Below are 19,764 nucleotides of genomic sequence, written 5' to 3'. Positions count from 1 at the left end.
CATTAACAAAGTACACCATTCTCTCTCTCTCTCATAACACCACTTGCTAAAATAGAAATTAATTAAAAAGAGAAATATCTAAATTCCCAAATGGCCTTCATGAAGTCATCATCAAACAAGCTCTCATCACAAGCAGTACTTTTGAAGCAAAAGAGAGGTTCAAGCTCAGGAAAGAAACAACACAATGAGAATAATAATGTACCCAAGGGACATTTCGTTGTTTACGTTGGTAATAATCGTAGCCGATATGTGATACCCATTTCGTTCTTGTCACGTCCCGAATTCCAGAGCCTGCTTAGGGAAGCCGAAGAAGAGTTCGGGTTTGATCAAGAGATGGGCCTAACCATTCCTTGTGAAGAACAAGTTTTTATTGAGTCACTTACTTCATTGCTCCGGTTTTGAAAACATATCGATTATATATCGACTGTTACTACTTAATTTCTTTTTCTTTATTATAGTTAGTATAGATCAATCTAGCTAACCGTGCATTAAGAGACAATTTGAGGTTAGACCCATAATATGGAATGGGTTTTTTCTTAATGTATTTCCTTTTCTAATTTCTTGTTCCTATATATATATATCGATATTTTTATATATGATTTCATTTGAGGATGAAATAATTGAGAATTATTATTAAAAGTAAAGTAATGTACACGAGACGATGAGATTTTACTTTTTTTTTACTAGCTTGGTATAATTAAGTAAAGTAATTACCTTCAAATAAGTTATCAAAAATAAATGTACTTTTTGTTTGTTCTTAAGCTAAGTGTCACGTAATATCATTGCAAAAAAGCAATGGACCGTTGGGACTTATTCCGAAGTGTAATTTTTTTTTTCCTATTTAGGTAGGATTGTTCCCTTTTTCGTTTTTAACCTAATTTTTTGAAGTGTTTTTAATTGTGTTTCCTGGTGATTCCTCCTTGGAAACCTACTAATTTCACTATTTTGTAGGTTTCTTTCACCTCGGTTGTGGGTTTTCCCGGTGACCCCTATTTTACCCAGCCTATGGGTTAGATTGGTTATAACGATAAATCAACTTAATTATAGGATGATGACAGGTGAAATCCATATATCAAATTCTTAAGGTGTTAGGTTGATTTTTAGGCACATAAGTTAGGTTGATTAATCATTTTTCTTGGTTATATTGTCGGATTATTAGTTGGCCACTATGTTGAGTGTGTCGACGATCCTTTTTTGGTGATTCATCGCCGAAAACCTACTTGTTTTGCTGACGACCTTGATTTGGGTTTCCTGTGATTATTTATTGTGATATCTATATATGTAATGCCGGAAGTGCTTGACTTTGATTTCTTTTATCTCGGTTGCTATAATTTGATAATTAGGTCATGATGATAATCAATAAGGGATATTGGAAATCCGAGTTGTATCCTAACGAGTTAAACCTAACTGTTTATAGCCATGAAAAATTTTGCATTTTCTTTTCTCGCAGAATCCCAACTTCGAACTTCAGATATTTAAAAAATTATTTGTTTTTGATATGTTTCGGCACCCAACCCCTATAACTTTGACATATTTTGGTGTGGTAAATTTGACATGTGTGATATGACAACTTTTAAAAAGAAAAAGTTTGAAAATTTAAAATATAACATTTTTAATAAGACGAATAAAATATAAGGTAATATAGATATTATGTGAAAAGCCTCATAGGATCATACCGATACAATATAGTAATGTTTCTATATAATGATCAACATGAAGAAATAAAGAAATTGTCTTGAAACGTCAAATTAATATATAAATTGGGATGACTTTTTATTTTTTTTAAGTGAAATTATAATTATTATAGATGTTAATTAAAAGTTACAACCTCATATATATTTACCAAGTACATAACACACTAGGCTACAAGGTGATTGTGAGAAATAACATTTGATTTGATCACGTTGTCTTAATGGAGGAATTTTTATCAAGCTGATGAACCCAAAATAACTTATCAAAATAAGTGGTGTTAAAATAAGTGGTGTTGGGTTCTATATCCCCCCTTTATCTAGTCTCGTAATTTCATATTTTCTACCCTCTACTTTTATTTACTAAATATTATTGTCCTTCAATATAATCCTTAATAAAATCTTTTTAGAAATTTTTTAAATTGTATATTCATTCGAATGTTGGTAACATTTGCAGTACTGCTCTACTGAGCCATACTCACTTCCAATAAAATGCGATCTATTTATCGAATCAGTCGGTTTAGAAAAAACCCTAAACTTAAATTATATGAACATTTGAATTTGGAATGGTACTGGATATTTGGATGGGCCCTTATGACACTTATGTTTATCTTTTTGGGCCATTAGTAGAAGAAATAGGCCTTAATATTGAAAAAGGAAAAAACTTTGCCTTTTGCAGCAAAGAGGCCTGATCATTTGTTTGCTATATCAATATTCAATAATAATAATAATAATAATGATAATAACATATATATATATATATCATATATATATATATGTATATATAAACATACTAAAAGTTAATTTACTAATTGTACTATATGGGAAAACGATAAGCTTAGATATTGTCACTTTAAAAAAAGTTACAAATTAAATATTTGAATTCGATAATCATATATAGCCCCCCCGCCCCCTTAATTTTACATAATCCCCTCTTGCTTTACCTACATTTCCCCTTTCATTATACCTTCAAATTAGATGTTGAGTTGTATCACACATTTGATAGAAATGTAGCGGTATAGACACCTTCGACTCATATTTAAGCTATAGTGGAAGCTTAACCATTAATTTTTTTCATAAAAATCAGTTTTGGTCTCCAGTAATTAGTCTTTAGGTGACTTTGAATATAGTATTTTACTATCCAATAACCAATGTTTTTAAATTTTTGTTTTCTGTATGGTGACGGGTTTCGGTTTTACCCGGTTCAACCGAACTAAGTTACCAAATATTTACAATTCATTTAAAAATACTATCAAATACTTGGCAATTGCATATATACCCATGTAAATTACAGATTTCCCCAACAAAAAATTTATATTACAAATATACCCAATCTTATTTTTTAACATAAATTGGACAATCATACCCTTTATCAAATAAGAATTGTGCCAAGCAGATATACGTACAAACACATATCATATGTTCATACATATACACAACAGATCTAAATTCTTTATCATCACCAACATTATCAATTAATCGCCAACATCCACGGTAGATCTTTTACTTCATATATGAACGTGTATATTTTCAAACAACAAAAAAATTTGTGCATAAAAATTACATACGTGTATATCATCATCAATATAGATTCATACATACATTTAATCTATATATACCTAAATCACATATCTACCTCGCTTTTATCATCACTCAGATCCATTCGTCGTCTCATTTCTCGCCGACGACCACCATCGCATCGTTAGCACGTTCAGAGATATAGACGGTGGAAGATATTTGAAGACGGAGCAGCAGTGGGGTAGCAGTTGGGGGTGTCGGGTATGATTGTTGTTGAAGGTCAAACGCATAGATTAATGGGTTTTATGAAACAATGTATTTACAAGACTTGATTGTAATGATGATGGTAAGATTCAAATTGAATCAGAATCTGATCATAGATCGATTGTGGTGTTTGTCTCCTTGATAGTATTAGAAGCAATGGATTTTTTTTTTTTTCTTTTTAGGATTGGTAGTTTCATTATAGATTGATTTTTGATAGTCTATTAGTGGACTTGATAGTATTAGAAGCGATGGACTTTTTGTAACTGCTACATAGAATTTGCCCTCCAAAGGAGTTAGTAAGTTTTTGTTTTTAGTTTTATTGGTTGGGGGCTGTATTGGTGAGATCGATCAATCAAAATGTTTAAGTGAAAGAAGGATAAAATGGTCACAATATAAAATTTAATTGATGAAATAGATATAAATGGGCAAATATGTTTATTTAATAAAAATAATGGGTATATTTGTTATTTAAAGTTTTAGTTGGGGAAATTTGTAGTTTATATGACACTTTTAGGGGATATATGCAATTATCCCAAAAATATCAATCAAACACCTAAAAACAACTCTTTGAAATACTGTATAAACTAAATTCTAAACCTGTGTCTAACACTGGACACGAGTTTATAATATTATCAATATTAGTTCTTCATACATTTAAGTCATAAAAGTTTATAATTTTGAAGATATATTTTGCAAGTAATAATATAATAATCACAAATTCGTCACTGTCATTATTAGTTAAGACATATTGTTGGAATTGTTTGCCGCAGTCATTCTCTATTATAGAATTTTTTTTAAAGTAGTTGCACCAATAATGTTATAATTTTGAAGATATATTTTGCAAGTAATAGTACAATAATCACAGGTTCGTCATTGTCATTATTTGTTGAGACATATTGTTGGAATTGTTTGCCGTAGTCATACTCTATTATAGAATATTTTTTTTAAAGCAGTTGCACCAATAATGTAATACTATTATGAAAAATAATTAAGAATTAAAATATAAACATACTTATGATCACATACTTGACATTCAAGTAGATGTTTTTAATTATGATGTGAGGCCATAACACATAGAAGTTTATTTTAATCACTTGTCCTATGATAACTTAGATAACAATTATGATTGTTTTCCTATTCTTTGATAACAATTAGGACTCTTAATTTTAGTGACAATAGTAACTTTAAACATTAATACACAAAACTAATATATATAAAAAAAAGAAAATTTTGTACCTTTTTGATTGAGAAATAGAATGAATTTTTAATGGAGTTCATATTAATTTGGATTTAGCATTCAACTAACCCTCTGTTGTAAATCGTGTTTTGTTCTGTGATCGTCCCATGTTAGTGATTCCTATAGGTATCAATTTATAATCTTTTTTTTATAAGAAATATCTATCTTTAGTCATGTAGTCGACATTGATATTTATATGTGTAAATCTATATTTTATTTTTATATAATAACGAGATACGTTACCCGGACGTTGCCCCGAGAGATATTATATTTTTTGTGTTCCGTACTATGTAAAAATTATTACATGTTTTTAGAAACATTATATAGCTCAAAACCTGAATTGATATTGATTTTTTAATGAGTAACATATTATAAATTAGAAAAAATCAACAGATTAATATATTATATAAATTCTAAAAGATAATAAGTATGAAAGTATAATATTTAAATAAAAAAACAAATTAATAATAAACATAATTAAAGCTAATTTCCTAAATCATTGAAAATAGAAAGTGAAAAAAAATAATCCACAATAATAAAACATCAACCGAAATAACATTGAAACTAATAAGTATTGCAAACAAATTTTTCGGAGATGGTTAGGTGTATATATTCCAAATATACACCCTACTATTATGTGTATATATCTATGTAATAGTTCATTTGTAATAAGATGAGATAATCTTAAAAATGTTACAAACTTAAAATATAATAATATGTAATTAAATAAGTGATCTCTTGTAAACAAATTGAAAGCAATTTAAAAGATCAAAACATAATTTTTAAGTCCAAAATTAAAAATATAAGATGGGTCCAAACGAAAATGAAGTAGCCCATTAAAAAAATGAAAACGGGCCAGAAAAATAAAATGGCCCGCTACTATTCTTTGCACGCATTTCCGTACCTTTGTTTTTAATATATATATTAATAAGTCAAGAAAAGTCAAAATTGAAATCTTGAGAAAGTCGAAAGATATGATTACACGGATTGTTTATAGCATTTTAAAGATAAGATAAATCATTAAATATAAAAATTTAAATATAAAAATGTAAGTAAAAACAAATTAAAAAGAATATACTTCTAAAACATTAAACACATATATTATATTTCATCTTTTGAAATATTTTTTTGTACATAATATTTTATATGTTGAAATTGTTTTAACTAATTAAATGATTAATTTTTTTTTAAAATCTTTTCAAGTTGATGGCTAAAATCAAATATAAATTAAGTATTAAGGGTTAAAAAGTGTAAATTATTGATGGAAAATCAAAAAGTGTAAATTAATGAGACTTTTTCAATAAATACTAATATAATAATATATTTGGATAATGATTATTAAAATTTTGAATTTATAATTAAATTCAATGTTGACATAAGCGAAAGTCAATCTGATAAAATTAAAAGATTTGATTGATAAATAAGTCATTAGTTCAACTGTCTTATAATATATATTAAGATATGTTTTTAAAAAAAATTAGCTATTTAGCTCTCTTTTGGAAAAAAATTGTAATAATAAATGTACTAATAAAACTTCTGGAACAGACTGAATTGAAAGACATTAATGTTTAAACATAAAATTTTTTAAAAGTTGTACGTGTACTCCCTTGGATCATTTTAATTAATTATGACATCATCATACTTTATTGATTTAAAATTTAAAATATTCTTTCTTTTTTAGATATATCTCATTAATAAAGATTTCTATTGAATGCTCACACTATTATATTATATATATCTATAAATCTATTAAAAGAGTAGTTATCTTAACATTTTAAAATCTCTTTCAATTTAAAGCTATTTTTAAAAATTGACACATAAGCTTTTATCCCATGTGTCATTTTTATAAATTTTTATAATAGTTATCTTATTTAAACATATTTAATGAATTCCAAAAATTCTATATATGGCAAAGATATTTTAATAAATTCTCATCAAATATAAATATTAATAAACTATTTTGGGTTTATGGAATTTTTTATGGTCATCGTTTGATTTTGACAAAAAAAATATATTATTTAGATTTTTACATGTATAGTCAACTTAATCAGGTTTAAGAAAATTATTAACATGTAAGTTTGTTTGTTACTCACACATATAAATTATACTCGGTAATTTATAAATAAATTTTTTATCATTAAACCAATTCTTTTTATTATCCGTGTCAAAATTATTTTCAAAAAAAAAATTTAATAACCGCACATCGTGTGGGTAAAACACCTAGTATATATATATAACATTTTATTCATCTTAATTTTTCGTTATAATAGGCCGAATACTGTGATGTCTTTTAGGATATGTTTTACTTTTTTTGTTTTTACCACCCGTATGTGTTTCAAATATGTGTCCATAGCTACACAAGTTTAGTTTCCGTTTAGTTTCGTCATTTATATAATAACTTGTCACAACTTTTTAATTTATTTAACGTTGTCATTATACATTTAACATGATAACATATTTTAAAGCTACCCGGATAGAACTCGGTTACCTGTAAAGCGTTTATAAGTTAGTCCGGGTTGAACCCAGGTTGATTAGCCAGTGTATATTGATTTACGGATTAGCCACTAGTATAAATGGAAATAATAGGCTAGGCCCAAAACCGATATTTGGCCCAACCCGAGGCCAATTCTAAAACCTCATTCAGTGGTACATGAACCAAGCAAACCTGTATCATTAACCCAATATATAACTGGTCTGACACATCAGAAAAATCATCTAAGCACCACCAATCAATAGCTAACCCCTTACAACATCCGCAATACGCAGCTAACCCGTCGATAGTATGGGACCTACCAATGTCCAATAAAAACAAAAAAGACATTGGCTTCACTCGTGGCGAGATAACAAATGTTAAAAGGGTTCAAATGAAGATCTGATTTTCAAGAGAGCTTTTTTGTATGAACTGATTAAGATAACAAATGTTAGATTTTTGGTTATTCGTGAGTAATCTACACTTTAAAAAAAAAAAATCATATGTGTTTCATGTTAAAATAAGTGGTTAATTGTATATATAAATAGTGAAATTTATATAAAGTAGAAGGTATTACCCTACACCCCGAGGCTAATTCAAGTATCGTAAGCATATGATTAATACAAACACTTAATTGAAAATCATTATGTCGTTATAGATATATTTACTCAAAAGTTTGTCATGTTAAATATAAATCTATATATGGGCAATATTAGGTTCCACCTATGGGTTATGAGATTTCGATTGTTGCAATCAGGCTATATATGTTTAGTAAAACTTTGACATATACTTCAAGGATAATTATAACAATACTTTTCAAAAGTTTGCAATATTGATTATATCTAATATTTATTTACTTTGCACAAGGAAACCAAAATATTTTTTAAAAAAATCATGTAAAAAAGTCAAAAGTAAAACAAAAAACGGAAAAATAGAGGGGTTAAAGTAACCATAAACCCAAAAATGAAAAGAACTGGCCAACTTGGACCATTTGACCCGTTAGCGTTTACCCCGATGAACTATAGCAGAGTATGTAATTGTCATTATATATTTATACTAGTCTTAATACCCGTACAATGTATTGATGTACGGTAGCTATATAGATTATGCCACATACATGATTCGTGAGTATGAATAAACTGTGGTTATAGTAAACCGATGAGCAGAGCTAAATTTTAATAAACAGTAATTACAAAAGTAATATATGTTTTGTTAGAGTTTGGGATTTACCTTAAATTTCTACAATCACATCAAATTCAAAACTTGTAAGCATAGTGGATGATGGCAGATAGTATTGTGATTTTGGAACATAAACTCAAAATTTTGAAGTATTCGTGTTAATAACTTATTATAAACTCAAATTCGGAACTTAATATAAGTAATAGGATTTGAAGAATTAGAAAAGAAAAAGACAATTTTATTAATGTAACATGTTTTGTATTTATGAGCAAATAGTTAAAGTTTAATTATAAGTTTAATAATGAAATTGAATCTATATACAATTAAAAAAGCTAATTTAATAATTATAAATATATTAAACGGACACGTGTCGGTCAAGGATTACGCAACATCGATCAAGGATTACGCCACGTATCGTTTCAAAAACATCTCAATCATGTTTTAGTTTATTAGTAGATATGATGTCGTTCAAGTTTGTAGTTTTGTGATACTTGGTAATATAATATTGAAAAAAAATATAACATCTGGTTAATTAGACGGCTTTTAGTTCTTTGCTAAAAGTCATATATATTTTTTTAAATATATCGTCTATTGCTGTCAAAAAATAAAGATAAAAATCAATTATAAATATTTAAAATATATACTTTCAAAAAATAGTATTAATAAATAAACGATTGAGTATATGTTAACTTTTATATAATGTTAAGATATTAAAATATATACTTTCAAAAAATAGTATTATAAAATAAACTATTGAGTATATGTTAATAGATATAATAATAATTGTAAATTCGATAAACCTAAATTTTTTTATCCAAATACGATATGGAGATATTGGAATTTCGTTTGTTTCTTACGATTGAAGTTAATTAGTTTTAACTAATTAACATTACATTTTAACATAATATATATGGTAAGTAAAAATATAGATATATATTAATAATAGTTTGATTAGTATAAGAAAAATACAATTTAGGATATAAAGTAAAAAAGACAATTATCGCTTAAAATATTAATATAAATCCATGTGTCGATTAAAGAATACCTCACTCTTATTTTAATTTATTGGTAGATGTTAACCACTAGATCTTTCTGATATACTCGTATATACTTGTAAATTTGTATAAGAGTTGCTAATTGACAAATGTTTCGTCCTCGTCATTTAACGTAAACTTCAATCTGAAACTAAGTGATCACTTATAACAATATTATGATCACGTATACAACCTTATGATTTCGAATTTGGAGTCACCATATAATTTATCAATAGTCGGATACTTTTCTAATAAAGTAGTTTCAACTTGATTATATTATATTAGGTTATATTATACATACACATTTTATAAATAGTCAAATACTTCTTGGAATCATACTAGCTTCTAAAATCAAACATAACTTTCATAGAGCATGGAAAACGCAAGTTGACTTGAGATTATATATTGCCTATGGTTGGATCGAGATACTATGATTCAGATCCAATATGCTTTGACCCATATACATTCTATAGCCAGATTAACAAGAATATACTAATTTAATTTATAGGGATATATGGAAATCGTGTCGCATTTGGATGATACACTTTGGTGTGTTGACGGGCTAGCTAGCGTATGTCAATCTATTTTAAATCTATTTAATTACTAATCATTCGAACTGAAATTATTATCTTTGTTAGTTTTCCAAATTTTAGCTTTTGATGGATTGACAAATTGAAAACCGGTTACAAAGGTCAAATCAAACATAACTCATATATTAAACGTGTTAGTAATATTTCGTCAACCCATTTGTGAGTACGTCGTCTAACCAATTTAACCTCAAGTCAAATGTGTTAGTCACGTCAACCCGCTTCTCTAGTCTCTACCCTAGCTATTTGACTACAATTTCTTTTTGTGTACGTACATTAATTGTTCGCAAGTATAACTTCGTATGTAATGAAAATTTATAGCCGGCCACTATATATATAAAATACATGCATGAGATGAGAGGAAGGATAGGTTTTATCAATCAGTTAATTAGCTCCAAATTTTGGGTACGTCTCCTTTTAAAGTGTCTTTCTAATCTTAAAAATGAATTGAAGTGAGTACTTACAAAATTTTAACTATATATGGCTTCGAAGTTAGAAACCGGCAAACGGAATTAGATCAAGTGTTTGGTGAGCGAGACAGTAGTGAAGATAAAGTTGATGATGATGCTGTTGTTGATCATTTGATCATGAAGAAATAAGATTGAACTAAACAAAGTAAAGCTAGTGGGAGTAGAATAAGATTCGATGAAAGTACTGAAACACTTTAATTATTACTATCAACCTGCCTATTCACTCAAAAGTCAAAAGACAATGTTAGAACTTATTTGGTCGTCCCAAAACTATAATCATTTTGGCTAGATATAAGGCCATAAGGGGGAGGGAGCAGAAAGGTTGAAACCTCTCATCTCCCTTCAAATAACCAATCAAATTACTCTATCTCATTTAAATCCTTTAACTTTTTTTGCAACCTTTTTCAGTGACATTCGATACTCTCAACCTTTTCTTTAAAAAATTTCAATACTTATCCTTAACATTAATAATTTTGCGTTTTAAACCCTTTAAAAATATAGTTTAACCAAATTATATTAAAAACTAACATTAATATTAATTCATAAGTTCGTTACACAAATATTAAAAATACGATAATGCTTCTAAAAGTCACAATTCCAACCATACTTCTCGGCAATAGCACGCTTTCGATTGAGGACCCATTCCAACATTGCCCCCGTGGCTCGATGATGTGATTTGTTGAAAAACTTGTAATCTTCATTTTGTTGCTTCGTGTCGATTAGTTGCTTTTTTTTTCTCCTTTTCCTCAATGTATTTTTCATAGGCTTGTTGATGCAACAATGCGTTCTCGTCTAACAATTGAGCTTTCTTCGTCGTGTTCTTGTATACAAATGTTTAGTGTTTGTGTGGTGTTTATATGTATATATATCAATCGTGGAACCGGTTTGGTTAATCCAAAAAACACCCCTAAACTTTCAAAACGATGCACCTTTAGTCCCTAAAATGGTAACTATACCGTTTGAAATATTTACATTTAACCCCCCCCCCCTAACGGTCACCTCTTGCAGCCACACCCCAGCCCTCCGCGAGAATGCAGCTCGCCAACTCCGTCTCCCTCCTCAACTCGCCGCAGTGGCGGTCGTAACCTTCACCATCTCGCGAGCTCGCTCCATCTCCCGTGTCATCTCGATGTCAGCTCCCTCCCCCTAATGAAAATATAAATACAAACTACTGAAATTATACAACATTATGCTAATTAAATACAACCTTATAGGTTATAGTTATTAAGATGTATTTGCCGTAAAAATTCATGGAAAACTTTTAATATAAAAAAATACAACTAATTTATGTACGTTAACTAGAGCTCTTAGTTTTGTATATTTAGCATGTTCCCAATCTATAACATAGTATATTAGGTATATATATGTAAGGATAGACGTATATTAACTTGTATTTTATTGGAACGGAAAATGTACCAACATGTAGGCATAACAGTATCGACGTTATTCCACAAAAATCGTACGTTATAGACGTTTGGAATAGTTTGAGTGTAAAAATAAAAGTATGATAACTTGCCGTTTAAAAATAAGGGATTTGTACATTAGAATGTAAACAATTTTACACGAATTGTCCCGTGTTTATCAAATTTTGCAATCACGTGCATTGTATGTAATGAACTTTCAAATTGTGTGCATTATATGTATCCGGATATATATATGATAGTCATATAAGCTGTCACTTGTAAATTTTTTAATTGGTCGAATACATACAATACACAGAATTTGAAAGTTCTTATCACACAATGCACAAGATTGAAATTTAATATACACTATGACAATTTGTGTAAACTTATTTACATTCTGAATTACTAATCACTAAAAACAAATGTAAAAGTCTTGTAATTTACATATCATGAAAATAGAAAAATAAAAATCGATGAGATATATGTACACTTCTACGTGTGTGTGTATAGATACTAGAGAGACAGAGACAGAGAGAGCGCGCTATAAATACAAGTGTGTAGGGGTATGTATCTCTCACTTTATAGTTCATACCATCCACAAGCCCCAACCTCTCAACCCCACTTTCACTTTCAAGTATATATGCCACAACAAAAAAAACTCTGTTTGCATTTCTGAATTCTGATTAAATTAAGTTTTAAGCAACAAAAGGAGAGTTGAGACTGTTTCTAAATATGGAAAGCAACAACAATCATGGCGGTGGGACAATGGTGGTGAAACAATCAAGATTTAAGCGTATTTGTGTATTTTGTGGTAGCAGCCCCGGCAAGAACCCTGTCTACCGCCTTGCTGCCATCCAACTCGGCAACCAATTGGTATGCTACTATACATCTACCTTCTTCCGATTTGATATATTTTTTTAAAAGAGGAAATGTTAATGGTCAACAGTTAGTTTTTCCCCATATTAGTAATTAAACTTCAATGCCTGTATTTAAACTAACTCCATAAAACCTTTCACACCTCCTTCTTGAACTACTAAGTCAAGAGCGCTTATTGGCAATTATTAGTAATTTGAAAGTTGTTAACATTTTTTGTTTCATCAAAGTATCACCTGATATTGCATGTAGTATAAGTGTGATCATTGTAAAGATCATATACTTTAGTATCATTATTTAGTGCATTATTGATACATATTTAATTTACTAATCTTTTGGAAAAAGCTAGTAAAGTAAAGACTCTTTTATAAGATTTTGAGGGACTTCATTTAATGAAATTTTTACCACAAGAATATACTGTATCATTATTAGTGCATTATTGAAACATATTTACAAAATGTTCTCTATAAAAGGACATATTTTCCAATTATGCGGTTGCAACAAAATTGATGTTTCTGGTAATTCTTTGTATTTTTGTGGTTCGTCATTAGTAATTTTGTCACATTTTGTCATTTGTTTATAATTCATCAACTGTCGGTACAACACTAGACTACATATTAATTATTACTTTATTAGAATTCTTAAGCCATAATTAGCAAAACTAATTCACCAAAACATGTTTAAGATGAAATGCATTAGTACATCCATACTCATGAACTCTCTTAAATCACTAAAACATGTATATTATGATATATTCATCATTATGTGTGATACTTTAATCATTTCTTGTATACAATTGGGTCGGGCTCAAGCCCGACTAATCCCAGGCTATATTATACTCCCTTGGTCACATATTAAGTGTCATACTTTGACCTTCTGAGTCTTTTTCTAACGACTTTGACCGTAAATATCTTTGTTTATGTTATATAACACTTGATCTAACATATATAAAATATTTGAGTTTTAAATGTACTTTTCATTGATATAACTTTCATCAACTAATATATAACATAAATATAGATATTTACGGTCAAAATCAAAGTTGGAAGAAAAAGACTTGACAAGTCAAAATAGGACGAACTAAAATTGGACGGAGGGAGTAATAACCTCTACCTATGAGAAAGTTAATACGAGTAAGTTATAGTTATATAGATAAGCCTCTCAATTAGTCTAAGTAGCTATCAACTTAAAGTATATTTTAAGTTAGTTTAGTTCTAAAATACTTAGATTAACTTAAATAAATATTTAATGATTGCGCGTGAGCATGAAATTTCTTTTCATAAATAAACACAATTAATTATAAATAACTAAACCAACAAAGTATATATGTTGTTTTATTATATTATTGAGGTTTTACTTTGATTATATTTACAATTAATATTAATATTAGAAGGAAATGCTAGATAGTGGGTATGAGAAACTAGATACATAAATCAAAATCTAGTTTTGTTTGTCTAGAGTTTAGACAACATCATTTAAAATTGTAAATAAAACTTTTGACGTTGATTTTGACATGAAATTAAAACTGTTTAGAGAAGTGTTATTACATGTACGCGAAAAACAACGTATATTGTGTAAACAATGTACGTGGACACTTTTGTTATAAGCTTATCATAAATCCAAAAACAACATCTCATATTGTGTAAGTTTTCAATTTCAAATATATCCTGCCAGGTTGAAAGGAACATAAACTTGGTATATGGAGGTGGAAGCATTGGTTTGATGGGCCTCATCTCTCAAGCTGTTTACGATGGTGGTCGCCACGTTATTGGGTTGGGCCACGTATTCTTTTCTTATTCTTCAAATAAATATATTTATTGGGTTGTGTTTGTATATAAAACATTAAAACCTAAATAGTTGTACTTGGACTACCTTTTTTTTAGAACAGACTTGGAATACCTTTTAATTTATGCTTTGTTCTTATAATCTTTGGACAGGGTTATTCCTAAATCCCTTATGCCTAAAGAGGTAATATAATTGTTACATTCAATATTTGGCTTAGATCTTTTTGATAATGATAGTTTTCTTATCTGTTTTGCTCCGTATTAGTTAAAATTAAAAATGGATAAAAATGTTTGAAATTGAAGATCATCGGAGAAACCATTGGAGAGGTAAAACCGGTATCGAATATGCATCAAAGGAAGGCTGAAATGGCTCGTCAAGCCGATGCATTTATTGCTTTGCCAGGTAAAATATTTAGACTCTTGTTTGTAGTATTTCGATATATTATATACATACTAAAAACCAATGTGTTATATATAAGTCTTTTAAGCATGAAAAGTACAAGCTATTAAAACACATACTAATTTTAACTAAATTTCATTTTAACCCTTTTAATTTTAACCAATATTCGTTTTAACCCCCCTAAAATTTATGTTTTTTTAACTTTTATCTCATTTATAATATACTAAAAACATATATGAATGTATAAGTGTTTTATACGTAGAATGTACAAGTTCTTATAGCACATGATAATTTTTACCATTTTTCAGTTTAACCCCTTGAATTTTATATTCTTTTAACTTTTGTTCCACATCAAAGTTTTCTTTCTACGAGTAATTTTCTTGACACTAAGTTTTTGGGTTCTCAGTTTTTCATCAAATAACTTTCACGTGGTTACGATTTTACTTTTAAACATTTGGTTTGACTATATTTATCCGTCTTTATATATATATAACGTTTTTAATATATAATAACTTTCATTATCGTTACGTTTTAGGTTCATGTAACATTTAAATTATTAACATAGTTATTATTTATGTTTTTATACAAAAGGTCTATACAAATTTACAAATCCTTTGTGCCTTACAAGTTCTTATAACATATAATAATTTTTACCAATTTTTTCGATCTTTTAACTTTTGCCTTACATCAAAGTTTTCATTTTCGTCACACTAAACTTTTGGATTCTTATCAGACAACTTTCACACAGTTACGAATTTACTTTTAAACATTTGTTTTGATTATTTTAATCTATATTTTTATATAAATAATAATTTTTATATAATAACTTTTGTCATCATTACGTCTTACGTTCTTATAACATTTAAAGCATTAATATAGTTATTGCATATGTTTTTATACATCTTTTTACTCTTTTGCATTTTTAATTATTATTGCTACATGTTCAATTGTATTTTTTAAATTTTGAGTTCGAGACATAAAATTGGGAACAAAACTTTGTCGTGTAGAAAGCGTATCCCACGGCAACGCGTGTGGTACAAAAACTAGTTTCAATCTATATTTAATCTACAATGTTTGTAGGTGGTTATGGCACACTTGAAGAACTTCTTGAAGTTATTACATGGGCACAACTCGGGATACATGAAAAACCGGTAAAGAATAATTTTTAGAATACGAAAATAAATAAAAGCACTACTCATCTTGATAAATTTATCATTGTGCATAAAATATTGATACATTATGCTATACAATTTGTATAATATGATATGTTTATCAAAATATGTGGTACCGATATATACTCTCATTAGAATATATGTGATAGGTAATACAAAATATTTGCAAAGAGCTTCAATAAGAGAAATGTTATATATGCAAAGAAATGAAAATGTCATTTTTTTCATGGCTTATAAGAATATAACATTTCACAGTTTATAACAATCGTAGTATTTTTTTTTTTAATTTCAATTTATACAATTTTCCCATTTAGACCACTATCTGTTAATATGCGGCCCACAGATTTTGTCAACACTCACCAAACGAGGCCCAACTTCAAATTCCTTTTTCCTTTTGGTTCCTATCGACTATCGAGTACCATTACCATACCGTCATTTCTAAGCAACCATTTACAAACAAAAATTCACCAACTACTAATTAAATCACTTTCAAAAGAATATTGTATGCAATTTTAAAATAGATAATACCCAGTTCTCAAGTTTAAAGAACTAGCTAGAGCCTATTGAAATCAGAAACCTAATATTGAAGAGATATCTATAATTAATTTCACATTTTATAGAAGTAAAACTGTTTAGTCAATTTTCGTTAGCGACAAAATGGTTTGAGCTTCTCATAATATGATTTATACAGTATAAATATAACCAAATAATTACATTTTCTTACTGAATACAGGTCGGATTGTTGAACGTAGATGGATACTACAACTCATTGTTGTCATTCATAGATAAGGCCGTCGATGAAGGATTTATCACACCTATTGCTCGTCGCATTATTGTGTCTGCTCCCACTGCTCAAGAACTCCTCTCTAAGCTTGAGGTACCACTTCTTTCCGCATACATCCCTCTATACAACCTCCTTTCTCAAATAAATTTTATTAGACTAACAAAGGATCAGTCCATTAGCCACTCGTTATATATATGTAGTTGAAAACCTACTAGTCCTGTACTAATATTTTTGACAAAAATATGTGAACTAGAGTTAAATTGATATATATAAACTTTAATAAAGGTGAAAAGCAAAATAATTTTTAAAACTTGTAAACAAGACTTAGGCCCCGTTTATTTAGGACTTGATAGACTTTATAAAAAAGTAACCAATCCATTAAGTCAATCAAAATTGTTTGTTTTTTAACTTAATAAATAAAAAAACAATCGTATTGACTTAATACGTTCAAAAATCATTTAATCATTTAGTAACTTAATCCATTCAGTCACTTGATGGTTGAAAAAAATAAAAACGCCCTTACATTATTACATTATTACATTACATTACATATTGTAAAACTATTTATAGATATATTATTTTATTATTAACATAAGGATAACAATATATATAGTGATAGATTTAACTTTAAAATGTGCTAAAGGAATATGTACCAGATCACAACGGAATGGCAACTAAGCTGAGTTGGGAAATGGAGCAACAATTGGGTAATACTACAAAGTCAGAGTTTGCACGTTGACTTTATCTTATACCACAAACTCAAGGCCCATTAACAACCACCACCAACAGTTTCCATCGCACTCCTTGACTGTTTGGAGGAGACTTCTATGTTCGGTATATACAGCAAAGACCAGTATTTCACTCAAATGCACGTGGTTTAACTTGTTTCCGAACACTCCTTGAGTGCAAGTCAATATATATCATCAAGTATATTCAACTTATTTCCTTTTGTAGTGTTTTTTTTAGTTTCATATTAAAGATGTATATAAATTAAAGTACTTTTATAATAATAGTAAAAACGTTTGCTAGTTACTTTTATTATGCTAAATGATACGAGTAGTTAGTTCAATATGATGAAGCTCGATGCCTAGATATACTGATAATATTGATGATATTTGGGACTTCTATCCTTCCATTGCTCAACACAAACTACTTCAAAGCATCGGCTAATGTAACTTCCAAAAGAGCCTTTTGTAATAGGTTGGTTACATTAGACACTTCTATACATATAATAATATAATAATCTATATAATAATAATAATAATAATAATAATAATAATAATAATAATAATAATATAACTAAAAGAAGGGGTTGGGGTACACTTGGCACCCCTAATCCTCCTCCTTTAGTCTAATCCTCCATCCTTATTAATCCTCTAATTTTTAATGTTAATCTAAATTTACACTTTAACCCCAATCTAAAACAGTTAATTTACAGTTTTTGATTTCCCATCAACAAATTACACTTTAACCCAATTTAAAAATATTTAACTTACACTTTTTGATTTTCCATCACCAATTTACACTTTAATCCAATTTGAAAATAATTAATTATACTTTTTGGTTTTCCATCATCAAGTTACACTTAAAAATAATTAATTTACATTTTTTGGTTTTCCATCACCAATTTACAATTTTACCCAATTTAAAAATAATTAATTTACACTTTTCGGTTTTATTAGTAATCTATAATATAACTCACGTACGACAACAAAAAAAAGAAGAAGTTACGATCAACTACAAAAGGGTTTTTCTTTTTATATACTTTGCACATAATTAATCATTATTATTATTTTTTAACATTGAATTCTTATGTTATTGTTATTATTATTTCTTTTTTATTTAGTTTGAGGTTCATTATGACTTTTTATTCAACAACAAAAATATGATCACATTAGTTCATCTTAAAGATCTTAAGCCAACACATATTAACCATCATTTACGACTCCGTGTTGTGCATGTATGGACTGTTTCGGAGTGGAACAACCCGAAGCAAATCAAAACGTTCGAGATGGTCTTTGTTGATGAATTGGTATGTATTTTTCAAATTATATAGTTTACACTTTTTGTCACACCCCACCTTAGGCGGAATCGTAGGATATGACTAAATGACATAGCATAGCACATGGAATTTGTAATAGAGTTATACTAAATGAAATCCAAATAAATGTAATTCTCACAAGCGGGATAAGTCTAGGCAAATAGGGTTCAATGATTAAATGCAACTAGGAGTCCATGAAGGATCTCTTTATTGGTCTTCCTAAAGTCCATAAGCTCACTCTCCTTAAGCATTGTTATTACCTGAAAATGAATGCTCGAAAATGTCAACATAACGTTGGTGAGTTCGTAGGTTTAAAGGAATACAAATGAGTTTGTTGTGCATGATATATGAGGTTTGGACAATAGTGTAAATATAAACATGTAGCAGCCTGTATGCAATCCAAATACTGATCAATGTCATCATAGTTATCCAACAACACAATCCCCATCACTCCTGCCAACAACTCAATCACACATTGTAATACCAACAACTACCAGCTGGAGTATATAGTTGGTCGATAGTTATCCAATAGTCTTCAATAGATATCAACAGACATCTATTGCATCATAGAAATCAACACAAACAAGCTAGCATACACATTTCATAATTACACGTATTTGTCCAAGAAAACAAACAAGTTTTGGCACAACTAGTAAAGAAATGAAAGGTGTTTTGAGCATCATTTTCCCCCAAATAAATAAAATAAAATGGGGCCACGAAACTCACCTCAACAAGCAAGTAGTTATGCAAATCCAACAAGGTCGCTAGAATCTACACAACATATAAATATGAACAAGTTACAATTATGGACATGGTCAAGAACCGTCCATTGTAACCCGTATTTGATGTAATACACATAT

General features: G+C 28.7%; 2 protein-coding genes across 3 annotated transcripts; both read left to right on the top strand.

The window, feature by feature from the left end:
• LOC122585266 (auxin-responsive protein SAUR50-like) lies at positions 1–596 on the top strand. Its single transcript, XM_043757384.1, has one exon. It carries the CDS (start codon positions 91–93, stop codon positions 400–402), a length of 312 nt encoding a protein of 103 aa, XP_043613319.1. The 5' UTR covers positions 1–90; the 3' UTR covers positions 403–596.
• Positions 597–12,458: 11,862 nt separating this feature from the next.
• LOC122584850 (probable cytokinin riboside 5'-monophosphate phosphoribohydrolase LOGL10) lies at positions 12,459–17,884 on the top strand. 2 transcript variants are annotated; one of them, XM_043756921.1, is made up of 7 exons: positions 12,459–12,723; positions 14,398–14,495; positions 14,661–14,691; positions 14,811–14,910; positions 15,988–16,058; positions 16,813–16,956; positions 17,520–17,884. In XM_043756921.1, the coding sequence occupies exons 1-7, from the start codon at positions 12,583–12,585 to the stop codon at positions 17,544–17,546; spliced, it is 612 nt and encodes a 203-aa protein (XP_043612856.1). In that variant the 5' UTR covers positions 12,459–12,582; the 3' UTR covers positions 17,547–17,884. The 2 variants fall into 2 exon arrangements, with proteins under 2 accessions (XP_043612856.1, XP_043612855.1); XM_043756920.1 differs by having other exon boundaries at positions 17,507–17,884.
• Positions 17,885–19,764: the final 1,880 nt, after the last annotated feature.

This window comes from Erigeron canadensis, chromosome 1 (assembly GCF_010389155.1).
Source record: "Erigeron canadensis isolate Cc75 chromosome 1, C_canadensis_v1, whole genome shotgun sequence".
Classification (NCBI taxonomy): domain Eukaryota; kingdom Viridiplantae; phylum Streptophyta; class Magnoliopsida; order Asterales; family Asteraceae; genus Erigeron; species Erigeron canadensis.
This window is presented reverse-complemented; position numbering and strand designations above follow the sequence as displayed.

Bases quoted from the DNA above. Each gene is read 5' to 3' on its own strand.
- LOC122585266 (XM_043757384.1), top strand. From the start codon at position 91: ATGGCCTTCATGAAGTCATCATCAAACAAGCTCTCATCACAAGCAGTA.
- LOC122584850 (XM_043756920.1), top strand. From the start codon at position 12,583: ATGGAAAGCAACAACAATCATGGCGGTGGGACAATGGTGGTGAAACAA. The intron at 14,496-14,660 runs GTTGGGCCACGT...ATCTTTGGACAG, and splicing joins GGTGGTCGCCACGTTATTGG to GGTTATTCCTAAATCCCTTA. The intron at 16,957-17,506 runs GTACCACTTCTT...AATGTGCTAAAG, and splicing joins AACTCCTCTCTAAGCTTGAG to GAATATGTACCAGATCACAA.